At 39.9% G+C, this 13,188-nt stretch overlaps 1 protein-coding gene across 4 annotated transcripts in view; it reads left to right on the forward strand.

Annotated features, from left to right (window-relative positions):
• Window positions 1-6,775, forward strand: part of ccdc117 (coiled-coil domain containing 117) — a 38,158-nt gene extending 31,383 nt beyond the window's left edge. For 3 of the 4 annotated variants that reach the window (XM_043715990.1, XM_043715992.1, XM_043715991.1), the window contains exon 7: window positions 5,945-6,775. In XM_043715990.1, the coding sequence (XP_043571925.1) occupies window positions 5,945-6,155 (211 nt within the window). In that variant the 3' untranslated portion in view covers window positions 6,156-6,775. The remainder of the gene's footprint in view (window positions 1-5,944) is intronic. The other variant, XM_043715993.1, reaches the window with a different exon arrangement.
• The last annotated feature ends 6,413 nt before the right edge of the window (window positions 6,776-13,188 follow it).

Here is a 13,188-nt window from a genome sequence, read left to right on the forward strand (position 1 = left end):
CATCATTTAAACAACTGATTTCTTTTGAAGGAATGATGACGGAATTGAGCAAAAAAGTGCTGTTGATGATGTTAGTTGATAAACACATAATGTTTCTTTGTAGTAATTGTTTCCTCATTGTCTGAAAGAAGAATCAATCTCTTTGTTTTAATGATTAGCAACGGCTTTGAAGTAAAGTACAGTGGTTAGCACTGTTGCCTCACAGCGCCAGAGACCCGGGTTCAATTCCCGCCTCAGGCGACTGACTGTGTGGAGTTTGCACGTTCTCCCCGTGTCTGCGTGGGTTCCCTCCGGGTGCTCCAGTTTCCTCCCACAGTCCAAAGATGTGCAGGTGAGGTGAATTGGCCATGCTAAATTGCCCATAGTGTTAGGTAAGGGGTAAATGTAGGGGTATGGGTGGGTTGCGCTTCGGCGGGTCGGTGTGGACTTGTTGGGCCGAAGGGCCTGTTTCCACACTAAGTAATCTAATCTAATCTAAATCCCCAGGACCTGATCAGGTGTACCCTAGAACTCTGAGAAGCTAGAGAAGTGATTGCTGGGCCTCTTGCTGAGATATTTGTATCGTCGATAGTCACAGGTGAGGTGCTGGAAGACTGGAGGTTGGCTAACAAGGTGTCACTGTTTAAGAAGGGTAGTAAGGACAAGCCAGTGAACTATAGACCAGTGAGCCTGACGTCAGTGTGGGCAAGTTGTTGGAGAAAATCCAGAAGGACAGGATGTACATATATTTGGAAAGGCAGCAGCTGATTAGGGATAGTCAACATGGCTTTGTGCGTGGGAAATCATGTGTCTCAAACTTGATTGAGTTTTTTGAAGAAGTATAAGAGGATTAATGAGGACAGCGGTGGATGTAATCGATATGGATTTCAGTAAGGCATTCGACAAGGTTCCCCATGGGAGACTGATTAGCAAGGTTAGATCTCACAGAATACAGGGAGAGCTAGCCCTTTGGATACAGGACTGACTCCAAGGTAGAAGACAGGGTGGTGGTGGAGGGTTGTTTTTCAGATTTTGGAGGCCTGTGACCATTGGAGTGCCACAAGGATTGGTGCTGGGTCCTCTACTTTTTGTCATTTACATAAATGATTTTGATGCGAGAATAAGAGGTACAGTTAGTAAGTTTGCAGATGACACCCCCAAAATTAGAGGTGTAGTGGGCAGTGAAGAGGGTTACCTCCGATTCCAACAGGATCTTGACCAAATGGGCTGAGAAGTGGCAGATGGAGTTTAATTCAGATAAATGCAAGGTTGGGCAAGCAAATCTTAGCAGGACTTATACACTTAATGATAAGGTCCTACAGAGTGTTGCTGAACAAGAGACCTTGGAGTGCAGGTTCATAGCTCCTTGAAAGTGGAGTCACAGGTAGATAGGATAGTGAAGAAGGCGTTTGGTATGCTTTCCGTTATTGGTCAGAGTATTGAGTACAGGAGTTGGAAGGTCATGTTGCGGCTGTACAGGACATTGGTTAGGCCACTATTGGAATATTGTGTGCAATTCTGGTCTTTCTATCGGAAAGATTAGATTGGATTCCCTACAGTTTGAAAACAGGCCCTTCGGCCCAACCAGTCCACACCGACCCTCCGAAGAGTAACCCACCCAGACCCATTTCCCTCTGATTAACATACCTAACACTATGGGCATTTTAACATGGCCAGTTCACCGGACCTGCACATCTTTGGACTGTGGGAGGAAACCGGAGCACCGTTGTGAAACTTGAAAGGGTTCAGAAAAGATTTGCAAGGATGTTGCCAGGGTTGGAGGATTTGAGCTATGGGGAGAGGCTGAACAGGCTGGGGCTGTTTTCCCTGGAATGTTGGAGGCTGAGGGGTGATCTTCTAGAGGTTTACAAAATTATGGGGCATGGATAGGATAAATAGACAAAGTCTTTTCCCTGGGGTGGGGGAGGAGTCGTCCAGAACTAGAGGGCGTAGGTTTAGGGTGAGAGGGGAAAGATATTAAAAAAGAGGCAACTTTTCCACGTAGAGGGTAGTACATGTATGGAATGAGTTACTAGTGGAAGTGCAGGAGGCTGGTACAATTTCAACATTTGAAAGAAAGTTGGATGGGTATATGAATAGAAAGTGTTTGAAGGAATATGGGCTAGGTGCTGGTATGTGGGACTAAATTGGGTTGGGATATCTGGTCGGCATGGACGGGTTGGACGAAGTGTCTGTTTCCATGCTGTACATCTGACTCTGAGATCTTCGAGATCTGCTGGTGGAACTAAATTGATGTGCTAACTCCCTGCTTTCTTCCCACAGATGATAACGTTTCGAGTCCAGTGACTCTTCTTCAGAACTAACTGTTTTCTTCCACATGCTGCCATACTGTTGAGTTTCATTAGCAATTTGTTTTTGTTCCTAACCTTTGACCTCTCTTGTCGCAGTATTTGTGTGGTTAGTACAGTTTGGTTTCTGGTCAAATAGTTGTTGATTCTAGGGATTTCAATGGTAATGCTACTGAATCTGCTGATGGTTAGATTCTCTCTTGTTGGAAATGGTCATTGTCTAGCATTTGGATGCTGTGAATATTATTCGCCACTTTTCAACCCAAGCAAAGATATTACCCAGGTCATGCTGCAATTGGATATGATCTGCCTTAGTATCTGAGGAGTTGAGAATTATGCTGAATGTTGTGCAATCATCAGTGAACATCTACACTTCCATCTTAGGATGGAAGGAAGGTTATTGATGAAGTAGCTGAAGATGGTTGGATCTAGATACTCCTGAGGAACTCATGCCATTACCATTGAATTTTGCCAGGGCTCCTTGATGCTACACTGGGTGACGTTTGGTCTTGATGTCAAAGGCAGTCACTGTCATCTTGCCTCTGGAATTCAGCTTTGATCATATTTGAACCAAGTCTGTAATAATATTGGGAGCTGAGGGGCCCTGGCAGAAACCAAACAGTGTGTCACTGAGTAGGTATTTCTAAGCAAGTGCTGATAGCAATGCTGATGGTTTGGCAGTTTTGAAATTTTCCTGTTTTCTTTTTGTGTCCAGCACATACTTGGACAATTTTCCAATTTCTGAGTAGATGCCAAAGCAACTGTAGTGGAACAACTTTGGCTAGGGGTGCGGCGAGTTCCAGAGCATAAGACCTCAGTATTATTGCTAGAACATTGTCAGGGCCCATAGTCTTAGCAGTATCCAGTGCCTTAAGCCATTTCATGATATCACATGGAGTTGAATTGGCTGAAGATTGGTACCTAAGATGCTTGGGACCTCTGGATCATCTACTTAGCACTTCTGGTTTGAAGATTGCTGCGAATGTTTCAGCCTTATATTTTTGCACTGGTGTGCTGGGTTCACCCATTGTTGAAGCTGAGGATGTTTTATAGTGCCTGCTCCTCCAGTGTGTGGTTTTAATTGCCCATCACCATTCATAACTGAATGTGGCAGGTCTGCAGAGCTATTAATTGTGGTCTATTAATTGTGGTCTATTAATTGTGGATTTGCTTAGCTCTATCACCTGTTGCACGTGCTCCTTGCCAAACAAGTAATTTTGTTTTGTAGTTTTGCCAGGTTGACAGCTCAGTTTTAGGTATGCCTTGTGCTGCTTGTGGCATGTCCTCCTACGTCTTCATTGAACCATAGAGCTGAATTCCAGAGGCAATATTGGTAGAGTGGGGAATATGCCAGGCCATGAGTTGAAGGTTGTGTTGTAGTATGTTTTTCATGCTTCTGATGGCCCATGGCACTTCATGGGTACCCAGTCTTGAGTCACTTGATCTATTCTAATTCGGTCCCATTTTGTATAGCGATAGTACCACACAACATGATGCAAGATATTCTCAATGTCAAGGCTGGACTTCACCACACAATCCTTAAGGAGATGGTCATTCTTCCTGATACTACCATGGACATCTGCAGCAGGCAGATTGGTGAGGATAGATCAAGTATGTTCTTTCCTCCAAAACTGGTACAAATCCAGTCTAGCAGCAAGATCCATTTTGGAGTTTACTGGATTGGTCATTGTTCTGTGACTGAGCCACTCTGTGGTGGACATTGAAATCCTCCACTGAATACATTCTGTGCTATTGCACTCTGCTTCTTCCAAGTAGTGCTCTAACTCCAAGTATTGAAGTGGGGGTGATATGTGGTATGATGGGAGATTTATTTGTTTATGTTTGACCTGGTGCTATGAGACTTCATCGTATCCGAAGTCCGTGTTGAGGATTCTTGGGGCAACTTGTTCTCGGTTCTTTACCATTGTGCTGCCACCGATTATTGGCTATATCCGAGCCCACTGGTATGGATGGTGATGGTGTTGTCCTGGACATTATCTGTAGGGTATGATTCAGTGAATATGACTATGTCAGACTGTTGCATGATTAGTCTGGGAGACCGTGCTCTCTGTTGTCACTCTCCCCAAATGCAGGGTTGACAGGCTGTGATTACCATTATCATTTCTTGTACCAGGGTAGATGCCAGGTGATCTATCAGGCTTCTTTTTTGTTGAAGATTTTCTAGCAATTGATACAAAATGAGTGGCTTGCTAGACCGTTTCAGAGGGCAGGTAAGTGTTGCCCACATTGCTATGGGTCGGCAGTAAGGAAACTGCTGTCCTTCACTAAAATAAATTAATTAACCAGACATGCTGTGGTAGAATTTGAACCTGGGTCCCTGGATTAATAGTCTAGTGGTAATACCACAAGGACAAAACTTCCCCCTTTCTTGAACCACCAACTTTCAGTTAACAGCTGAATGTGCTGATCAGTTGTGCCACAGAGACCTGGGGCAGCATGGTGGCTCAATGGTTAGCACTGCTGTCTCAGTGCCAGGGACCCAGATTCGATTCCAGTCTCCAGTGCATTGCTGTGTAGAGTTTGCACGTTCTCCCTGTGTCTGCATTGGTTTCCACTGGTGGCTCTGGTTTTCTCTTGCAATCCAAAGATGTGCGGGTTAGGTGAATTGGCCATGCTAAATTGCCTGTAGTGTTCAGGGATGTGTTGGTTAGGTGCCAAGGATGTTATGTCAAGAGTAAATGTAGGATAATAGGGGAGGGGAATGGGTCTGGGTGGGCCACTCTTCAGACGGTCGGTGTGGACTTGTTGGGCTGAAGGACCTGTTTCCACACTGTAGGGATTCTTTGTTTTTTTTCTGTACATGTGTATTTACCATGATCTTGATTGTCTTGTGGTAACCTGAGTCAAACTGTGGATTTCAGTTCTACCCCAGGACCTGATAGCCAGTGAAGGTGTGTTCATAATGCAGTCGGAGTTCTAGCATCAACCTATGAATCCTTCCAGAAGCAGGTTTTAAGTGTGGGTGAAACTCCTGGTTAGCCAGACGATGGAAGGAAAGTTGGAGCTTCTACTATCACCATCCATAGCTCCAAACAACATGAATGTAAAGGTACATGTTATCAAGGCAGCTCACTCACCGAGTGAACTGTAACACACAATCATCATCCCACATTCTTGTGATGCAAATACGAAATTGATTAAACTCCAAAGCAAGTAGGCATTGTTGAATGTAACCCTGGGCATGCTGTATCTATGGTGTATCACATTGAAATAATCTCTTGCTACTTGGAATGTTCTTGGTGAGAATAACAGTGCATTTTGTGTAGATATCACAACACTGACTGTGGTGTCAGACTGTTACAATGACTGACTGACTGGATTCTTGTGCTATGGTTTTAATTTTAATCTCAACTGTCTAAATAAAGGTGAGAGTGAGACTGAAGCTTGCCCTTTCAGTTTGTTTAGTTTTTGCTTTTCTCAAATAACAGTTGAACTATTGGCATCTGTAGTGTCCCAAATTCATTTTTCTGGTTGTAGTTCTATATGTAAGTTGCAATATCACCAGGAGTAAGTAGATCAGCATAAGAAGCTGAGATTTAATTGAATACAGATCTTATTTGGGTTTGTTTTGGATTTAAAGATGCAAGCTGTCCTAGAGGTCTCTAATGTGCTTTTTTTTTTAAAAATCTTCTTAGGAATCGTCCATGTATGGAACTTGTTTTGTGGAGACCCCCGTGTGAGCCACTTTCTGATAAACTTGCAGCTTTACCGGAGCAAAGAAACTCCAAACATAAGCAGCCACAGTGCAACTCTGATGTGTACAACAAGAGCTCAAAATTGGATTCATCCTTAATGTGTGGTGATATGAATCCAACCAACACATCTGAAGAGGACATGGAGCTTTAGAAACAACTTGCAGGACAGACTTGTGGGGTAAAAGCATTCTGACTTGCAAAGTTTCTCCATAGGAAGGTGTGGAGTATTTTCTTCAAGTTTTAAAAAACTTTTAAAAATGACATTTTGGAAGTTTTGATGCCCCCACTGTTCTTGCATAAACCAAATTCTGAACATTGCTGCAGTTTTGTACAGTTTCTGTGTAATGACTGCGTCTGGGGTAGCCTTTCTATTTTTGTAAGCCTATTCCTATTGCGGTCAATTGATCAAAGCTGTGAAGGAAGTAATCACAGTCTTTTTAACAACTGATGTGGGTGCGGCAGTAAGTGCTCTAATTTATAATGCACCTAAGATGCTAATTGTTTTTGTTTCTATTTAATAGATGGCAAGGTAGGAAATTGGGAAAAGCTTTTCAAGAGTTGTGCATGAGATTTGTCGAGTGTATGGATATATGTGGAAAGTATTTTGAACTGTTCTTAATGTTGAATGTAAATATTTTATGAATGACCTGTAACTTGCTAGCCATGAACTCCTGATAAAAGATTGGTTTTCCTATGCTGTCTTTGACAAATGGGAGGGAAAAAAATACTAAAGAGAATCTTAATTGGAGTAAATGCAAAAAAAACCCTTAAGTTTTGTACTTCAGTTTCATTTGTACAAGCAAGTTTTGCTAAACCAGTTACGTTTGAGCCTATTTCTTATAACAGCTATGGGAAACCTGTATATCACTCACTGAATGAAAAATATCCTCCTTTGTTGTCCTGGCAAATGAAAGTGGTAGCCTAATTTAATTTACGAGGACTTGCTTGTTGACATTTTTTTGCTTCGTAAGTTTAGCATATAAGACACTGGTATTTCAAACCTATTAGTGAGGAATTGCTTTGAGCATATAACTACCATTGTAAAGCTGATTTCACTGCTCTTAAAAACCAATAAGTGGATTTTTTTTGTTTTGCTTTGTGTCTCTAGGAAAGTGGGGTTGGGGAGGGTGGGGCAATAGGCTGTTCAGTGCTTTAAGCTTGTTTTGTCATTCAATTGAACATGGTTGATCTGTTCTCAACTTCATTCAAATATTCTAACCTAATTCATTTTAGTTTTGGTTCAAAAGCAAGTGGTTGTCTCTTTTGGGAACAATCTTTGCAGCTTTGAAATTAACGTAGGATTTGGTTGTCTGTTTTGAATGTAGGATGTTGATGTGTTGGAGCATTGGAATAGGGTCTGCGGACCATGGAGGAAGGAGATTGTTGAACAGGTTACCATAATGCATGCCAACTGATATTTAGGTGTTGGATAACAGGGCGTGGAACTGGCATTTTCCTACTCTAATAGCAGTTAGGGGACACTGACACAAGCATCAGGACTTTACAGCTTTTAACTATTTCCTAATTTAGCTTCAGTGTAACCGTGTAGAACCCCACTTACAACTATTAAAATGGTTGAAGTGAAGTTCCAAGATGCTAACAAATATCAAAATCCTAAAATAACACTGAAGTAGTGACCGAAATGCTGAACATCAAATGTAGTCAGCCAAAGTTTGTCATAAATTTAGCATAACCTCTTTGCTTTTCATTTTTCTGAGATTTGAACTTTTTTTATGCTTTTTCTGTGATCTTACAAATCTGGCTGTCACTTTCACTGACTTTCAGTATTTCTACAAAGATCCTTTTGCAGTACTCCATTTAGATTCCTATTTTTCAAATATGACCTCTCTTCCAAAATGTAATATCTTACACTTAATTGAAATGAATTTGTTAATTAAATATCTCTTCTGCAATATTTTTACTGTTGTGAAATGACTTATTTTCAGAAATGACTATCTCTTTCAACACCGCCAAGATATGATTAACTTAACAGGCTTAGAATTTTGGTTCCAAATTTTAAATTGTTAGTTTAATTTTAAATAAGCAATCCCAGTCCTGATCCTTGCAGGATTCCACTATTTTGCTATCTTCAAGTTCTGAGGAACACTTTTTTAAATGCTGCACTTTTTTTTTTCTGTCTTGAAGCTGTACACCTAACCATTCATCTAGCTGCACCTTGATTCCTTGTGGTCTGTATTGATTTAGTCTATTATGTGGCACTTTAAAAAAGGCTGTTTGGAAAACTGGATATACTTCTATTGCATTAACACTGTGTACTCTGTCATGTTTTTAACTTATTTTGAGGTTGGGGAATTTTCTGTTTCCTTTCTGAAATAGAGTTATAATGTTAACAATCCAACAGTCCTCTTTTTAAAAAAAAACAAGTGCATTTATTTACTGTGCAATAGTGCATTGGCTGTATCATCAGTTTTTTAACATTCATTAATGATCAATCCATTTGGTTTTATCTTTTGACTGGTTAGTTTACTATCTTTCCTATCTTTTAAATGTAGTCATATTGTTTCTGTGCTTCTCTTGATGTCATGACACCAGATCTGTCCCCCTTCTGAATATTGAGGTAATCCATATTCCTCCCAAAATACTGTCATTATCTTTTTGAATTTATCTTGTCTGTCATTCAGCGAACATTCCCATCCTGCCATTTCATTTTCATTTGTTTGCACATAGAGCATTTTACTGTTCTGCTTGAATTTAATTGCTCTTCTTTGCTTGCCTAATTTGTTCATTTTAGCTTATCTCTTGATACCTTCATATTTTCCCTTATGTTAGACTCCTCCACAAGAATAAACCTGATAAAATAACAATTCCTTACAGAATATCTTTGGTGCAACTCCCACCTTTTGAGGGATCAAGAAAGTAAATAGGATAGGTAAACTTCTGTAAATATGAAGCATGATGGCTGTTAAAGATGTATTTATTTTGATACTAAATTGATACAACTCCAGGCTGCACAAGTTGAGGCGCATTTATTTGTAGCTTTTATAATTGGATATTATTGGTAGTTTTGTAGAAATGAGAAATTCAGCATTTTTTTGGAACGTTTTATATAACGCTTGAAAATGATTGTTCTTTCATTTAACAATGGCAGAAGCAGTTGTTGAACAGGCCAAATTGTTTACTTGCCATGAAACTGCCCAACTAGGTGGTAAAAGGCTGTGTTCTCATATAGCTGACTTCAGGTTTAGTATGTTAGGTAACTACCTATAACAAATGATCTTGAGAAATTACTGTATTCTCCATGATCACTGCAAAATTGTTGAAGCAGACTTCTTTTTGAAGTTTGTATTTGGAAATGCCTGTTAATTTTATAACTCTTGGAATTCTCTAGGTTTCTAAACATGTGACCGGATTTCCACTTAGTTAAGTCTACCTGAGTTTTTTTAAAACCTTTTAATCTGAAGATCTGTTAGTAAACTACCAATATGCCAAAGACGACAATTAGTTTAATTTTAAATAATTAATTGAAATCTGACGTTTATTGAGGCTGATACTTAATGTGTAGTTCGGTATTTGTGAAAGGAGCAATTATCTACCAAGGCTTTGTTGAAATGCTTCCATTAGGCAGTGCCGGTTATCATTAAAATGCGCCATTGTGTATAGCATTTTGTTTTTTTTCTCTGCTGTACAGTGGGTTTCTTTAGAGTTCAGAACCATAACGTACAAAGATTTTAGTTAGTGTTTGCCTGATTTCTAATGCTGAATAAACTGCCTATAATTGGTGTACACTAGTGTCTATCTTCTGGCCCAGGCAGAACTGTGTAACTAAGATGTTCTTTTTGACATTTAGTAATTGCTGTTACAAAGACTAGCATTAATATGAGCTAGATCAGAGTGAGGTTTGTGTGAGATTAAAACAAATGCCATATCAGGCCAACAATGTTGCTAAATTAATCTGACAATTTAGCTTTGCCATAAAGTACAGCATTTCAGCAAAATATTCAGTGTTTGCTCAACTAAAAACTACCCATATAAAGATATCAAAATTGTAGAATTAACTCATTGTGTACACTGTATCCCACCTGAAACTACCCAACTACTTTCTGTTTTGGCTTTGCCATATAGCCTTCACACATTCTTGAAACAAATGTAATTCTACCTCTTTCACTTAAAATATGTATACTTTGGAAATGCCATTTAAATGTCATTTTCTGTCAACATTTTACACATTTTATATTTAAATGTATATGCATGGATCAGACACAATTTAAATTATATCAGAGACTTTAGGAATGTTTTCAGTTTAATTGCAGTATTACTTGTTGACTTGGATCACACACACAAAACACATTACTGCAATTAAACTGAAGTTACACTCAAAATCTGATATGATAATTTAGATTCTGTCTGATCCATGCATATACATTTAAATATAAAATGTTGACAGAAAATGACATTTAACTGGAATTTCCAAAGTATATATGAGCCTTTTCAAATAGAAAATACGTGGTTGAGTATCAAAACATAAGAGATTGAGAGGTGACCAAAAGCTTAGTCAATGAGCTTTTTTGAAGGACCATCTTGACAAGAGGGGTAAGATAGAAATTTAGAATGGAAGCGACAAAACTTGGAACTCCAGGAACTGAATGCAAAGATAAAAACATAGCCTCAGGTGAAAATTGGAGAAAGTTGCTAATAGTTGCGCAGCAGCTCTCAAGTTACTGGACTCATTGAAGTACTGGGACCAGTCTATGATTTCTTGAATCCCAAGCTCCATGTTTTTTTAAGTGTCCATGGAGAGAAAGCAGAGTTAATGTTTTTGAGTCCAGTATCACTTGTTCAGAACTTGCATTTACAAGGTAGTTTTTGTAACTGTCAGAGGTCTCAAATGCTTACATTTCAAAAACCACTTAACTGGTTGTAGTTACTGTTGTAATGCAACTAATTTTTACTTGGCAAACTCCCAGAAATATTAATCACAGTGACCAGATACTGATGTTTGGGAATTGTAAGTGAACCCCTGTCAAGAGAACAAACCCAGATAGTTTCCTCTTTCAGACACATTAACTAAAAACCTTCCTCGCTAGGTGGTATTGTTTGACTTGTCATATTTGTCTGTCAGCTATTAATCCAGACCTGTCACCTTATTGCAGAAGCTCACTAATATTTAGAAGTGCCTGTCAACAAACCTTGTCTCCTGGTTTAACCAGCTTATGGTCAGCCTCCTGATTCTCCATACTTTCCCTACACTTTTCCCACAACTAAACAAAGTGTTAACAGTCTCTTCATAAGGGCAAGTTATTTGACAGATTTTTAAGAACTGAAGACAAACAATCAGGACCTGATGGCCTTCTGCCAAAGGTTTCAAAGGAAGTAGTTGCAGAGGAGTGGCTAGTGGCTAGCAGGAAACCATAAACAAAAGATACTCCGCTAGCAGTGGTACACTATGCTGTGTGAATGTTGCCAACTCTCAAATGTGTCAATGTTCCAATGCATTAAAATAGCTGGCACAGGATTGTCAGTCTGCCCTTAGCATTGAAATTCTCCCAAAATTGCTGTTCATCCCATTCTAAATTTTTGAGAACATACATAAACCAAGCAGTACAGTCAAGATCAAGTCACCATAGGCTTACCAGATCATAGGACTGCTATCTCATTAGAGAGAGAGAGAGAGAGAGAGAGAGAGAGAGATGACTACTGATTTAACCTGAGGATCATATCTCTGGCAAGGGGAGGGGTTGAGAAGAAGCATCCTTCATGATAATCTCAGCTGGAGATGGGAATTGAAGCCACACTGTTGGCATCACACTGCTTTACAAAGCAGCCATCCAACAAACTGAGCCAAACCAACCCCCCCCCCAAAAGCAGTATTAGATTAGTACAAAAAAATCTGTTGCTGTTCTGCTTCTATACCAGTAGATGGTGCTTCTTACTTAGCATTCCAGCAGGTAGCACTCTAAACCTATACCCCCATTGGATCGTCACTAATACATTTGTTGCCTTAAAATCACCCTGTACACTTAGCCATTTTTTTTGTGTTGTTTGTTTGAACCTCTGTCTGATGGATGTGAAGTTTGTTCCAGAGTTATGAAGATGTGTGATTTGCCTAAAATGGTTACAGTTAAAAAGCATAAACCTGTTGGGACTATAACCTGGTGTTATTTGGAAGCACTAGCTTTCAGAGCGCTGTTCCTTCATCAGGTAGCTGTTGATCAGGTTCATAAGACAATTTATAGGAAAAGTTTACAATGTCATGCAACTGAAATGATATTTTGAACAAAGTTAGATTGCTGTTAAGTCTTTGATTTTTTTTTAGAATGGGTTGCGGGTGTTGGTTAGCCAAGTTCGGAAACCTTGAGGATGGCCTCAACCGGGACCTTGGGTTCATGTCACACTACAGGTGACCCCACTACAGTGTACACTCTCTCTCTCTCACACATGCACTCTTAAATACTCACACTCACGCAGGCTGTGTCATACCCAAGCACATACATTCCCCAAACTCTCACCCACATGCAGAACACTGTCACAGGCTTATACTCCCCCTCCATCTCCCTCCTCTTTTTTTTTTCTTAAAAAAAAACACTCAATCTGCAGGCAGTCAATCCATGTAATGTTTTACAAGTTCCTACTTTGGAGATAGAACCAGTCTGACTCAGGATTGGGATACAGACTGACTCTAACCTCACACCTTTAATGCATTGTCTGAGCTGAGATGTCAACTTACTTTATAAAACCTAAAGTTATCGAGAATGTGACTTAAAAGTTCTAGGATTTACATATTAATAACCTGAAACTTGCAATGCATTCTAAAAGATGAAAGACAATCAGCAATCTAGGTTTGTTCAATATATCATTTCAGTTTCATATCATCATAGAGATGAGCAGCAGTCCAACCCGTCCATGCCGACCAGATATCCCAACCCAATCTAGTCCCACCTGCCAGCACCTGGCCCATATCGTTCCAAACCTTTCCTATTCATATACCCATCCAAATGCCTTTTAAATGTTGCAATTGTACCAGACTCCACCACTTCCTCTGGCAGCTTATTCCATATATGTACCACCCTCTGTGTGGGAAAAGTTGCCCCTTATGTCTCTCTTATATCTTTCCCCTCTCACCCTAAACCTATGCCCTCTAGTTCTGGACTCTCCACCCAGGAAAAAGACTTTGTATATTTATCCTATCCATGCCCCTCATGATTTTGTAAACCTGTATAAGTTCA

Source organism: Chiloscyllium plagiosum, chromosome 25, assembly GCF_004010195.1.
Source record: "Chiloscyllium plagiosum isolate BGI_BamShark_2017 chromosome 25, ASM401019v2, whole genome shotgun sequence".
Lineage (NCBI taxonomy): Eukaryota > Metazoa > Chordata > Chondrichthyes > Orectolobiformes > Hemiscylliidae > Chiloscyllium > Chiloscyllium plagiosum.